This window comes from Cupressus sempervirens, chromosome 9 (genome assembly GCF_028749045.1).
Source record: "Cupressus sempervirens isolate cs-2001-9-10 chromosome 9, ASM2874904v1, whole genome shotgun sequence".
Taxonomy (NCBI): Eukaryota; Viridiplantae; Streptophyta; class Pinopsida; order Cupressales; family Cupressaceae; genus Cupressus; species Cupressus sempervirens.
This window is the reverse complement of record NC_143126.1, coordinates 398,982,232-398,997,272: the sequence shown is the minus strand read 5'-3', so window position 1 is coordinate 398,997,272 and position 15,041 is coordinate 398,982,232. Positions and strand designations below refer to the sequence as shown.

General features: G+C 36.6%; 1 protein-coding gene across 4 annotated transcripts in view; it reads right to left on the bottom strand.

Annotated features, from left to right (window-relative positions):
- Positions 1-5,944: 5,944 nt before the first annotated feature.
- Positions 5,945-15,041, bottom strand: part of FAH2 (fatty acid hydroxylase 2) — a 36,530-nt gene continuing 27,433 nt past the window's right edge. For all 4 annotated transcript variants that reach the window (XM_089800328.1, XM_089800327.1, XM_089800330.1 and 1 more), the window contains exons 3-7: positions 7,554-7,646; positions 7,217-7,413; positions 6,963-7,068; positions 6,665-6,811; positions 5,945-6,449 (exon numbers count right to left, since the gene is read on the bottom strand). In XM_089800328.1, the coding sequence (XP_089656454.1) occupies positions 6,345-6,449; positions 6,665-6,811; positions 6,963-7,068; positions 7,217-7,413; positions 7,554-7,646 (648 nt within the window). In that variant the 3' untranslated portion in view covers positions 5,945-6,344. The remainder of the gene's footprint in view (positions 6,450-6,664; positions 6,812-6,962; positions 7,069-7,216; positions 7,414-7,553; positions 7,647-15,041) is intronic.

Below are 15,041 nucleotides of genomic sequence, written 5' to 3'. Positions count from 1 at the left end.
ATCAATTAGATGAGGACATGATCAAACATTGAAGGACTCAATAATGTTAGCGATTGGATTGATGAGAAATGATGACAAGGCATTGAGGGAGGTGACAATGCCAAGGATCGAATTAATAAAATGATGACATGCCAAGGACACATGACATGAATTAATGAATGTTGATAAGGCACTGAAAGATATAACAATGCCTAAAAGGACTAATGATGATAAGATGATGGCATTGAAGCGGTTTTGAATCAGTTTGGAAATAATCTACATTTGATTCGAAAGGGTTACAAATGATTAAAAACATGCCAAAAGAATATTGTGAAACTATTCTAAATGATAATCAAGTTGGCCAAAAGATCGAAGTTAGTGAAATGAGAAAATGGGACAAGTTAGGATGTAAAAGTGATAAAAGAGTAGGCGCAACCCAATTTTTAGCATCTACACATTTCAATTTTGATCCCGAGGGAGCGAGAATAATATACCATTGATCTTTTGAAACTGGTATTATCGCTAGGGGTATCTCAGCTTCATTTCTATACATCAAGTTGAGATTATTCAACCTTATGCATGAGTGATTTCATCACTTCATATCAAATTTCTTAGGGAATGTGCTTAATCCAATAAGGGGCATATATGTTCTCCTCGCATCATATTACTCTGATATTGTTTGATCAATCAAAATCAGTCCTAATGTTCAGTTTTATAGCTTCTTCACATCAAATTGTGCATTCAAGCTTCTCTGATCAATTCTAGTTCAATCAATTATAGATTTAGTTTACCTATCATTTCGTTCAATCAAGTTTAGGACTAGTGCTATCAAACTTCCTTATTCATGTTCAATCAATTTCAGAATCAGTCAAGCTTTCTATTCTTCGATCATCAAGTTTGAAGTTATTATCTTTGAAATCAAGTTATTGCTCTTCATTTGATCAAATTATGAGTCAGTTTATCTAGGGGTAGTACATCGCTTCAAAACAATTATTTGGCACCAACACATTCTTTTACTCAATGTGTTGCTCACACAATAACTCAAAGGGGCAAACGTAATCACCCATTTGGTCTTGTAAACTATAAGCCCCCTTTCAGAATAATTAAACTCGGATACTTTACCATATTATGCATTGAATAAATTTTACATAATAAATTTATCATAATCCTTGATCAAATCATCATGTAATCATTTACTTGATTATATCCTAAAGTTTGATCACTTTATCCTATATTTATTTCATTAAAGAACATGTCCCCTTTTTAATCAATTTTTTAATTTAAAAAAAAAACCTTTATTCTAAGTGCACATGAAAATCACTTTTCTAAAATAAAATAAAAATAAAAATCCCACCAGTGCACTTCCCTATGTGAGTGGAATCTTTAACTTTTCTAAAAACGTTTTGCCTCTTTATCTCAACCACCCATTGGTCTGGCTCTTAATCTAATCTTAGCCTTTTCTTTTGCCTCTTTAAGATTTGGGCACATGAATCCACTAAGAATCAATCTTCCCCATTGTTCATTTGTTTTGTCTCTTAATCTTGACTCTCTGCTCATTCTAAACATATATAAAAGGAGGCTATCTTCTTGTCTTTTGATCTAAAATCTTGATTTGTGTTAAGTTTATGTTATTGCTTTGTCATTTGATTTCTTGAGCACTTATTAAGAATGTTTGCATTATCATCTAACTTAGCTTGTTATTTCTTTTTCTTGCATCTAGCTTAATAAGCGTGGAATAGCAATCTTTCATCCACATTAGCTTATATTTTACTTGCATTTTGCTTGGCTTACAATTTTCTTTTCATGTATGCGTCCATGGAGATCTTTGGATTCTTGCACACTCACTACATGTAATCTCTTTGAATCTTCCATTTCATAATGCACCTTGCAGGGGTCTTGTTTGTTCCATTTGAAAGTCATTCTCATCATCATTGGAATTTTGCACGTTGTGACTAGGAAGTTATAAGTTGCCATCTGGGGATTCAAACTTATTGGATTTCTCAAACGCAAGGGTTTATAGAAGTATCTGACATTTTTTGGTACACAGCCCCTAATAGCTCAAATAGTTTTGGGTTCTTTTCTTCTTACCCTAATAACTTTCCATTTTTCCAACCAACTCCTTTAGTCGTTAGACCTACCCGCAAATTGTTTCATCCTTCGCTTGTTTAGTATTGCAGATTTTGGCAACGATCGTGTTATCATCTGTGAGTAATAGGAATTTAGTATGAAAACTCTTTTTTATGGTTTGCCCATGTAGAGATTTGCTTGATCTATGTCAAAGTACTAGTCGATGACCATTCCTCGCAACATCGTCAGAAATGTTTCCTCCACTCATCGTGGTTTGTTACTCTATTGGTCATTCATATTATTTCACATGTTTTACAGTGACAGATAAGATCTTCTTTCCAGTTGCCTATAAACTTAGGTGATTTCTGCTTATGTGTAATTCTAACTATCTTGGTTACCAATTGTTTTGGTATCTCCAAGCTCGGTGTTCCTAAACTGGAAGTGTCCGGGCCTAGTAGACTGCTTTGGTTTCTATGCCTACGTGTCTCTTTGACACTCACGGCAACACCAATATCCTACTCACCTCTACCCTCGATTTCTTCTCCCTCCCTCCTTCAAATTTTTCTCGCCTCTATTCATGGAGTTAAGAGTTAAGTTCCTAAATTGACTTCTCATTTCCTCGATGAAATCTTCCTCTTTGTTTATCTCACCGTAAAAATCTTCATAATGATCCTTCCTACCACAGTCCTCTTGGTATTTGTCGTTGACAGGCCTCACCTTCACCAGCCACGTCTTTCGATAGTCCTTTCGGGAGTCTCCTCAATCGTCGTCTCCTTTCTGCTTGTGTTTGTAACGATGGTGCTTTCAAAATAGCCTCCCACTTGTCTTCTTGTTCTTTTTTTCAAATTTGTATTTACTTGGTTTGGTATAAATTTGTTCTTTGTGTATGCAAAGGGAAACAACACATAATATAATCAAGATCACTTTATTCATTCATTATTTGCATTCAATGTATGTCACCACACAGACACAATAATAATACGTTGTATTTTCCTTTGCTCATTAGTTATCTCCCGAGGTTTAGTGCATGTTTCCCTTTCAATGGGTTTCATCTCTTTCTTCTTCCTCCCTTCAGCGATGGTAGTCTTCTAGGATTTTTTGCCTTCAATTCTCTCGGTTGACCTTCTCCTGTTGGTTCTAAAGGGCAAAGAATGTACCAAGAATCGAGGGAGATGGCACATCACCCATTCTATTGTCAGACTTACTCAGAGAGCACTCCACACGACACTCTCTGGTACTTCCTTTCGTGCAACTTCCCTCCTCACGTGAGTTTCAATGGATGCCAGTAAACAAAGTCACTTGCCAACGTTCGTTCACCTTCAAATAGTTTTGGGTTCTCTTCTTTCCCCATGGTCTATCGGTTGCCCCCTTACTTTTTGTTTGTCATCCACACCCTTTTAATCCCTGAGGTCATAGAGCCTACAACACCAAATGTTTACCTCCTACAAGTAAAGGGAATTAATTCATACTATAGATACGAGAGTTGTCACAAATACAAGTGCAATGTAATACCAGAGAACCGTCATATATTCCATTAATATCAATCAAGGTTTACATAGTGATAATGACAAACACCGACAAAAATACCGATGATATTGATCTCTTTCATCCGAGAAAGTGTACATATCACCCCTGAGAGGATGCGACATGAACTATCCCAGCCATAACTACCTACCCCTCGGCCATAGCAACAACCAAAAACATCATTAACAGTTATTATCACATTTGACAATACATATCATTATACGTAACAACATGCAAGGCTCCAGCCGTGATGGCAATGGAGGCCATTAGGCCATAAGGATGGTCTTGCACAAAAATTTCTCAATTCTACAAATATATACCATATCAACATGAATATCCCGTCTCAATGTTTGGCCTCACTCATGGACCTTGATGAGTCCAAGGCCCAACAGTTTTTGTGGCTTGTCTGAAAGATTTTCAAAGATGAATTCCCTATTGTTTGAGACATGATCTTACCAATTGAATTGGGGCTCCGAATTCCATGGCCCAAAGACATTCCAAAACTGTTTTAGCTAGAGGTTGAGGTGGCAAGACTGTTTATCTATAACCTTGACGAGCATGGTTTGGAAAGACACCGCTGCTAGGCAACAGTGGGCAAAGATTTTCTTCAACTAGTGGGGATTGCTCGGGAGGCCAACACACTAAGGATGGAGAGGTTTGTACGGATGGTCTACGCAAATGAGTTTTACAGGGACAAGGTTTGAAGTCGTAGTAAGTCAATATTTGGTTTTTGCTAATCTCCATGAACTAATGAGGATGGCTAGGATGTGAGAACAATATTGAAGGTTGGTTGACATGGTTGATGTAAGTGTGAGAGAGAGACCTTTGTTCCTTCAACAGTATCCTACAATTTGTATCTTGATGATTTTTTTGTTCTTTCTCAACTGGTGTGGAGTAAGCTCACGGTATGATTGTGTTGAGCGCATTTTTTTTAGAGCACCTCACTGACTTCGCATTGTTTTTTGGTCAGGTGGGGGCCTAGATTAAGTTTTCGATCATTCCTAGTATAATGTGGTCAATTTGTTTTTGGTTGGAAGGTTGTATTGCTAGCAATGTAGATCTTTCCAAAATAAATATAATTTCGTGCATCTTGGTTGTCCATTATGCAGCAAACAAAATACACATGTAACTTTTCATGGTGCAAATACATTTATCTTTTAAGTCATTTGCAAGTGTGATCCAGTCAAGGGAGCAAGTGCTGTTTTTTTGTCAATTCAATGTTTTCTTTTGTTCTTCTGAAATGTGCTTCAATTAAATAAGATACAATTTTGCTTTTAAGCAAAAATTTATTGTGGTCCAATGAATGATATTATAGAGAAATAAGTATACTATATAAAATCTATTCCTTTATTATTATCGACATTTTTTTCTGTTGAAAATTTCGATAACTTCTTCAACTATGACCCTGCCGACAGAAAAACATGCAAAGCCTGAAGAAGATGTGCAATGGAGAGGGAAGGGTAAACATGCATAAGTCAAAACAATTCATACAAAAATGGATCAAATAACCTTAGAAGATGAAATGGAAGATTAAGTAGTAGAGAGGTCCTAATGTTATTAACAGTCCATAAACCTAGCCGCCCAGCAAGCATTGAAAAGACATCACTATCTTGTATTGCCATCACTACGTTTGCAATACATAAAGAACTCAGTATGATTCATTTTGGTATCTGTGTGACTTGATGATAAAATCAAACTGCAATAAGGGAGGCATTAGAATGTAAGGCAACCGTGATGAGGTTAATAAGCAGTGTGGGAATTCATTTTAACCAACCATTTCATTTATTGGTGATATTCACTGGCAATAAAGTATATTATATGCAACCCATATTATTTTATTGTATTTTGAATCTGTATTCAGAATTTAACCAGTAACAAGTCGGAATTTCTATTTGTTGCTAGTATAACCTGTGGAGAAATTTGCTTCTAGCTGTGAATTAGTGGAATTATGTTAAGATTTTCAAATTTGCGTATCTGAATTTTTTATGGTGGAATGAATAAATAAATTCATACAAAAATCTGCTGAGGGCATTAAAAATCAGATTTCCTGGAAAATACAGAAAATCCATACAGAAAAAGATTTGAAGAGATATGTCATCATATGCAATATTAGCACTGTTCGTAGCCTAATTCATTCTCAGCTAGTTTGTATCACTGAACAGTTGCATTCAACAATCAACCTTAATTTTGAACTGCTTTAGTTTCAATGCAGGTGGTGTTAATCATGTTTTGCTTTATGGTTTGGAATGTAAAATTATAACTAGAGTTTTGATGCATTGGTTTTACAAACTTCCCAAATCAATCGCATTATTTTAAATGTGAAACAGTCGTATCTGATTTGTCCCATAGATCAACTCATAATATTATAGCTGTATTTTGGAAAAATAAATGAACTTTAGCTTTAGAATTAATAAAGAATCAATATAAAATATCACTCTTAATATTCATTACTTAGTCACAAAGCAGGACCAAGTTCTACAGGCAATTATCTACCTAAAAATTACGTGAAGAAATTAGTTGAAAAAGATTGGAACTACAATAATACAGTGACAAATGGTGGCAGAGAGAATTCAATCGCAACTGGCCAAAACAAAGTTGCCTCCAACTCAGTCAAAGCGACAACCCGAAGCAGACTCCACTAGATTATCTGTCCTGAATGCAATTTCTCGCCTCTGATTCAAAAAGGCAAAAAGAAGGTATTTAATCATGCCAACTATAAAAAATACACTATCAGTTATCGCCAGTAGCAAATAGGAAAACTGATCTCAACTTTCTCATGCCTTCTTGGGAGGAAGTGTATCAAACACCCTGTCCCAAAGAGATGACGTAATTCCAAACCCACTTGTCTGGTTCTTGAAGTGATGATTCAAATGATATTTCTGCAGAAAACAAAAAATGGTATTACATTCATGCAGCAAATAATAACCAACCTGATTTTGCAAAATACAAGGCATTTTCAAAACAATTAAAGTATGCACAATCTAATTAAAAGTACAAAAACATGCTTAAGACAGAAAAAAGAAGGGAGGATTGCCAATTGTTTGCACAAAGACATTGATTCACTCTATCCAAAAGATTCCGAGATATTCTGCACCTTAAGTCCACGTGCCAAATTTTGAGAAGGCTGTCCATGATGTAAATAATAATGGGTAACATCATACATCACATATCCAAGCAGTCCTCCACCCAAAACAGTAGGTGCAGCAGCGTAAGGGGTTACCAGTTTCACCAGGCACCAAAACTGTAAAGATATTCAATAAGTGATACATGAGATTTTACTAGCATGTCCATCTTGGAATTAATGAACCTGTTGTATTTCTTGAAATTAAGTTCATAAGAAAATGATAACATCTTGCACTTCACACAACAAAGCTAGAAGCTTGCAAACATACCGGAATTAATAGTATTGCCGTTGCTGCAGGTGGGAAAACAAGTCGTAAGCCATCCATTGGGTGCTTGTGATGGCATCCATGAAGCAGATAATGCAGAGTATTTCCCCTGGTAGAATTTGGATAACTACGTCAAAAACTTCTACACAAGGACATCCAAGAACTAGCAATGAAATAAAGATATTTATTAAAGCATAAACCTATAAAATATTTTTCTTTAAGCAAAATACTCAGAGCAGGAAACCCTATCAACGTACCAATAACTACTTGTCTTGATATGGAAAAGGAACCGGTGCAGACTGTATTCCATTAGTGTCCAGACAAATATTCCAGACAATAGAACACATGCTGCCTGCTCTGGTGACAAACCTCTTTTAATGGAAATTAATAAAGTCAGACATACAACAGGCAACCATACTAGAGGTATAACCCACCATGCAGTACGGGTGAGGAACTGCCATAACACATGCCAACAAGTACGTTAGTTATGGAAAATTAGACCCACCCAATTTTCATCGCCACCTTTTAAAGCAATCACACATAGAATGGAGTGGACAAAAGTTGAAAATGAAATAAACATATTGACTTCTTTACCTCCCAGAAGTTGCTTTCAAAAAAACGGGGACCCTCCTTGCTAACAATTGGCTGATGTACCCATTCCTGATACGTGTCACCTAAATGGCCAACCTGAAATTATTTGGCAAGTTTATATTATTCACTATGAGTCAAAAGACGTGATTAAACCTTGAAATTTTGAAAAGTATTCTATTCAGCATAAAAAGGAAGGGAAGATAATGGTTTAGTTAGTGAAATGTAATTGCAGACAAAGGAAAAATGTCAATTGTTCCCTCTTTTAAATCACTTAAAAAACTCTGCTAAATCAGTTTGCATCTGGTCATTCTGATACAGTTCACGGCTTGGAACTACCAAATTAACATCCATCTAATGCATGTTAGCATGTTTAGCCAATATTTTTCAGCTATAAAATACCAAAATGCCCTAAAAAAATTGGTTTAACCATAAACACAACGTTTTTTGGAAAATAATGCTAAAGGTAGATGGTATTGTAAGAAGAGTACCATCGGTAATCTTAGTAGATCATCTTCAATCTTAAAGAGATAATACTGTTTTATTCGTGCATCTAAGGTATTGTTTGGAGCACTTGAAATGAAAATATTTTCATGGTAGTTTACCAGATTTCAATATGAAGAGAATTTCAAACCTGTGGCAAAATTCAAATATAAGATTATCATAAAGATCTGAAAGGAAAACCATTGATACTTAATCAACAAACTTAAATATATTCCTAGTATGGCAATACTGGCGCTTCTATCGTTTTACTCTTTACTCTTTAGACATGAGGAAGGATATTAAACATCTGCATCACTCCAGCCACAAGTCCCTGCTGTCCCAAGACTCAGGGCCATTCAGTGGCCTCTAAAACATCCTAAGAATAGCTGGGCATCCCCTACAGCATACAATTTTTTTAAGATGAACAAGAAATAAAAGCAATAATTTTATTTTAAAAAATTAAGCTCCCAAGTTCCAAAGGCCTTCATGCTGAAACTACTAATCTTGCTGCAATTAGCAATTATATAGACAAGAACATGTCTCTGGATTTAATTCAGCTTAACGGATCATTAAACCAGTTCATTTTCACCCTGGAGTAGACCAGAGGCTGTAAATACCAACCCTTAGGAGTCTGCCAGAAGAAATCAAGCTCTTAGAGGAACTTCAATGTAACTTCATCTTCGGAAAAAGTCAGAACATACACTTATTACAAATATTGCTTTCAACTGTGACCAACATTGTTCTAGCAAAATCCCACAATTTGGTGCAACAAAAAACATTGAAAAAATGTGTAAATAGACTGAGGATGCTGAGCTTTGGATGGCTTCCATAATTATCTTATTGAGAATTCTCCATATCTTTTTGTATCTTGCATGTAAGCATGCACATTTCAAATTAAACAACTCTTAAATAAAATATAATAGCTATTAAGAAAATAAAATTATGGTATGGAGATTGCTTGATATCCTCTTCTATGGGTGTTTATGTGTATTATAATCATAACTACTTATTGAGATTTCTTCTTTTTTTTTTTGACTGCAGACTTATTGAGATTTATAAATGTCCTTTTGTATCAGAGTTTTTTTTGTGGGTATAGGACTTTATGTAAAATAAAATTATAGTCGTGTCCAACTACCCTTGATAAAATGCCTATATCAGTCTCAACTCAGATTCAGACTTGGAAGGAAAAAAATTCCAACTAGGAAAAACTTAACACGTGTGATTTTAAATCTTCATTATTAAAGCTCCTATGATTCCTTAAGTTAGGGATATGTAGGTGGTCCATGTGATTGGACTTAAAAGAACTTAAAAGCATAATTTCTTGAGGTGCTGATTAGCTTATCCAACACATTAACAAAAATTTATATTGGAACGAAATCTAACTATGAATTGAAATTTGAAACCAGTTGACTTCCAAGATAAATATCCAATATCGTTAGCTACACAACATAAATGAGTTGCGTACATTAGTAGTTTTAAAGCAATGATGATCCCTGGGTATTCGTGAAAATAGATATAACTGGAATAACAAATGTGGTCTTCAACACAAGTTTGAATAGATCCTGGCATGTGTTCCTTGCATTCAGAGAAAACATAACCAGGTCACTGAGGTTACAAACCTATTCACAGAGAAAAATAAAGTTAAAAATACAAAGGCACTAAACCTGCTCACATTTTTTATCTAGTTCAAAGGCAACAGTCACCTTAAGCATATGATTTCTGTGCAAGGGCATAAACCTCAGTCACAATTTCCCTTTTCTATTCCTAACAGTTACATTAAGAGCATATGGGAGGAAACATTGACCTGTCTCAATGACATTCGAAAAAGGGCACAATTCGTTACAATTGTTGTAGGATGTCATTGAACCCATGCTTTGAACATGATGAAAATTCAAAACCTTGTTCTACCGAAGGCACAGGAGCTGATGAGTCAAAACTATAACATCTGCAGTCACAAAATATAGCTGTTGTAGATCTTGAGACTGATAAAAAAAATGATTGGCGCAGAAGACAGGCTTACAACAAATTTTGCAGATTATGAAAAGGATCATAAGGAGGCCTTGCTTTTAATGTGGCTGTTAATATCAGATGATTAGGTACCCGAGGTCTCAGACAACACTGAGGGTAGTGCTCTATGGAAATCAAACAATCTATAGAATAACAACGCGAGTTCCAAGAAGATTCCAGTGTTATACCTGAAGAAGCCGTTGTTTTCAATAAGGTGCATAAAGGTGGGTAGTGACGAATCAGTGACACTGATACTAGATAGCTTCCCATCCTTGTATGAATCATTTGAAGAAGCTTTATGTTTGATGGTTGAAAGAAGAAGACTGACTTTGATCAAGTCAAATCCTACTTGCTCCAGAAGGAAAAGAGACTGACGACATGCATCCAGTTCAAAACAATCTGAGAGTGAGTTTGCCGCACAAATGAAGGGTAAGTGGAAGCATCATCCTTGAGGATCAACTTCCAAATATCAGGTGATATATTATTATTGTCACAAAGTTAGCCATAAAAAGGAGGATTGTTGATAGTAACAATGTTGAATGACACTCGAAAGAAAAATATGCTCTTATGGCATCATACTGTGGTAACAATAGTACCAGATGCTAGTTTTTTAATTTGAGAGCATCCAAGCATTTCACTTGTCAAAAAGTTTGGCATGTAAACTTTTATCCAAATTCAAATTCTTCTAATTTCAGTTTCAATGGGCAATGGATGATCTCATCGAGCAGAAGAAAAAGATTATTTGAGTCTCATATTGAATCTCGCTGCAAGTTCTGTCAAGAATTAGATATGTTCCTAACATGAGTAGGAGTCTGAAAATTTCTTGTCTATAAGGTGTGCGGTATGATTGCTTGTAAAAGCTTGTTGACCTTCCGGTAATCAAACTACATGCCTTGGTTGTGGAGGTTAGACAGCTCGACATTCGGTATCTTACCAAACTTATAGCAGACTCAACATGGTTCTTGGTTTCCCTGCTATCTAAGAAAATACAATATGTAGGATGTTTGACTAAGAAGCAGCAACGGAAGTCATTTCCAACTGAAGGTGCTTGGTGTGCAAAGGAATTCTTAGATCTACTCCATTAGATTTTAGTGAGCCACCATGGCAGTTTCCTACAATTCTCAATGCGAATTTTTTCCTTTTGCTTGGGGCGAGAAATAGGATTAGATCATTGAGATCTGATAAAGAGGGGTATTTACTTTCAAGCAATTCAGAAATTACGTAAGGAAGGAGTTCATAAACAGCTCCATATACCCCAAACAGAACAGAGTGGTTGCAAGGCAAATCAAAACTATCATGGAGATGGCTCCATACTGATGCATAGTAGAGGTTGTCATGCCCCTACCATAAAAGATACCGATGCCTTATAATAATTGTCTTGCCTCAAGTCTTCATGATTTTCCTAGAGGAGCAATCTGGAAATCATTATCAAAATATACTACATATCCAGGGAGCAAAGATATGAATGAAGATATTAAAGATTTGAACTTACTAGTTTTGGCAAACTCCTTTGAGATTTACTAATAATACACAACAGTCATTAAAATCAGATCCTTGCTATGCACCCAAGCATATTAATATGGGCCGACTTCCATCTCTTTCATATTGGAACATATGGTGGTTGACTTCATCATATATCTTTATGTTTGATATGTTTGGCAAGCCACCATAATGAGCAGTGAATTTATAAGAAACAGAGATCAATTTGGATGGCTTCTAATATGTTTTTTAGAATGAAAGGACATGACCTAGAAAGGGACTTGACTCTTTCACCAAAGGAAGAGATGTCAAAGAACAGCATTCAAGGAGCATCATCAAACCTGCCAGATTTGTCTTACTGCAATATCACTCAAGCATAGAGAATGTGAATATTATCTATAAATTGGTATCAAGTATCATTTCTTATAATAAGCATGTCATGTCCCCATTTTTCGGAGGCAGTCTGATTTAATTAATTTGATTAGCTTGGTTGTCCAAAATAATGAATATTTTATGAGGACGACTAATTAATCATTTTAATTAAATAAATAAGTGATATTAAGTTAATTATTTATAAAGTTATCAAATAAGTAAATATTAAAAGGTAACTTTATATTTAATTAATTTAATAAAGTGACTTGAATTATTAAATATTTTATAAAGTCACTTAATAGATAAAATCAAAAATGTTCTAGAAGTTTCTGGAGAAGATGGAGAGAAAAGAATAAATAGGCACCCCGGGGCTCCATTCTAATCAAGCAGTTGTTTATTTCTCTCTTGTTATCAGATTGTGATTCAATCACATGTGCATTGTGGAACCGAGGGTTTTTGCAATTGTCACAACTGGCCATTGAGAACGAAAACTCTCAATTGGTACGCAATTTTGAGTGTGTGAAATATCACCTGAATTATTGCAGATTGGAGGTGACATTCAGTCATTTCATCAGGGCATAAATTTGGGTCTAAGGCCAAATAATTACATGGAGATAGCTGCAGTATAGAATCACCTTTGTTCTTTGTTAGCCAGAATTGAGGAAGAGAATTCCTCCTTATTAGCGACGGCTGGAAGTATATATAATTCAATCTGCATTATTGGGACATCCCTGGAACAAGATCGTAGGAGCTAGCTGAACGGCAAGGGTCAGAAAAATACGCAAGCTTGGCTACCGATTTGGAGCCAATACTACAGCAGGCGGAGGCATATTTGATCTTTCATCTCTTGCATCCAGCGAACTTAGTAGCTGAGCATCCTCCAGCAGATTTCAACGATTTCCATTAAGGTTGTGGTGCCTCAAAGTCAAGCCGAAAGCGGGAATGATTTAATTGATTTAGGTGCCGTTTTACATAGAAGCCGCTTTAAAATATATAAAAATCGCACTAGACGGGCAGGCGGGCAAGCCAACAATTGAATCTACATTCATCGTGGGTATTACATTGGTTGTGCAGAGAGTCATCGGAATTCATTGTATCAAATTGTGTTTTGCAATATAGTGATCTAATCTGGCATTATAGACTGCCGAATTATATCAGGAGGACAGCATTTTCTGATTGGTGTGCAAGCTTGGTGAGTTCTGGGCCAATTTCATTCTTCTTGGACTGGATGGCATTATATATTGGATCTTCATTGCGAGTTGTGTGGGATCTGCCCTCTCAGCCTCAAGTGACTGTGCAAGCTAGATGTCCTTCACCTTGTGCCTGCGATCTCCATATTGGTTAATACCGTGTGCCATTACTCTCTAGCGTCCAAGGCGATTTGACTTCAAGGAATCATATTGCATAATCTGCCATCAACGTGGGTAAGAGGAGACAGAGATAAGGTGACTAGGCGGAATGGTCGGACTTGGAAGATGAGGGATATCGCATGTACATACACGGGTCCAGTATTCAGAGGAGAGTTCTCAGTCTAAGATTGCATTGGAGTATTTCGTGGCAAGAACTAAACAGGAAAAGACAGAACAAGGATGCAAAGGATTCTTTGATGATCTGCGATCTCACCTGCCCAAATACTTGCTGCGGATAGAATTATGCATCCACATGTTCAGGACGGTTCATGGATAGTTGGAAAGAACCCACGGACCTTAGACGGCAGAGATGGCACCAACATTCCCTCCAGACTATAAAAATAAGCAAATCTGACCAACTCATACGATTAATGGCGACTTCCAGGTTCCTTTCCTAAAAATTGTTTAGTTATAAATCTCAGTTATTCTTCTGGATTGTTACTGAATATTGAAAGGATTTGCTTTCCTGAACATTGTTGGTATTATTATCTACTGCATTTGTTACATCTATATTAATTGGTGAATTATTTGAGGTATTACCCTTTGCATGACAAATTGCATAGTACATTGTCTTTCGTAGTACAATTCAGACTACAAGAATAGAATTTGTCTCAGCTTACCACTGGTTCTTAGCGACCTTGCTTGCAAAGTGTTTGACGAAATGTCAAACCACTGAAGTATAAAGATTTTTGGTGTTGGAAGAAGTTATAACCTGTTGGGGGTTATTACAGTGGTATCAGAGCGGTTTTCTTGCCATCCTATGGGGTAAGAACCGAATTACATGAGTGATCAGCACTCTACTTTAACCAAGATGGACAGGTACAGCGCAAAGTCTCCGAGGACACAATCCTGGACATTTGATAGACACAGTATCCAAAGTCGGAATTGTAGAAAGAAGGGCTATTCGGACATTCAGGATGAACTCCGGAAAATAAGGCATAACATGTCTGAACTGTTGGTTAAGCACCACCATTTAAATGACAGGCTGTCCGACCCAGTCAAGGTCGATAAGTCGACTGGCAAATCTTCTCGCAAAGCAGTGACTGATTCAGTGAGGGATGTTACCAAGAACCTTAATGAAGAGTTCGGGAAACAAGTGTGCAACCAGTCAAAGGTTTCAGTTCAGCCTCGGGTGGAAAAAGATATTACACTAATGGATAGTAACTGTCAACTTGGTACTCAAGTTGAGACAGTTGTATACAGGCTGCCAAAGGGTGATGTCACAGGTACTCGGGATGGTTTAGTTCCAACAGGCAGTGACTACAACGTAGTGGGTTTAGATGATGATTATGAGGATGTTGTTGTGCATGATGGTGAGATACCTGGCAGAGATGAGCAGACATTGAGCATTCATGACTTTGCTGAGAGAGAGTACCAGGCACAGTTAGATGCTTCGTCATATGAGGTTGAGACTGGTAGTACTTCACAGGATTTGTCCAGCCAGCTCAAGGTGAGCGAAGATAGTATTGTGACTTCATTATCTCATCATGACAGGATGCGGGATATGATAGAGGATCACATTCGGATGATTCAGTTACAGGGTAGACATAAGGGAGTTCAGGCGAAGTCCTCTTGTGTTGACTTACAGGCGATTAGAGAAGGAATGGGAACGATGAAGTTGAGCTATTTGCATCTTCTATCAAATCGTGACCATCTTCTTAGCCTTGTCAAAGACCATTCAAATGCCTTGAGGAGGAAGGGGGAGAAAGTTGCCAAGCTTTCTCGCGAGCTTGAGGACATTCGA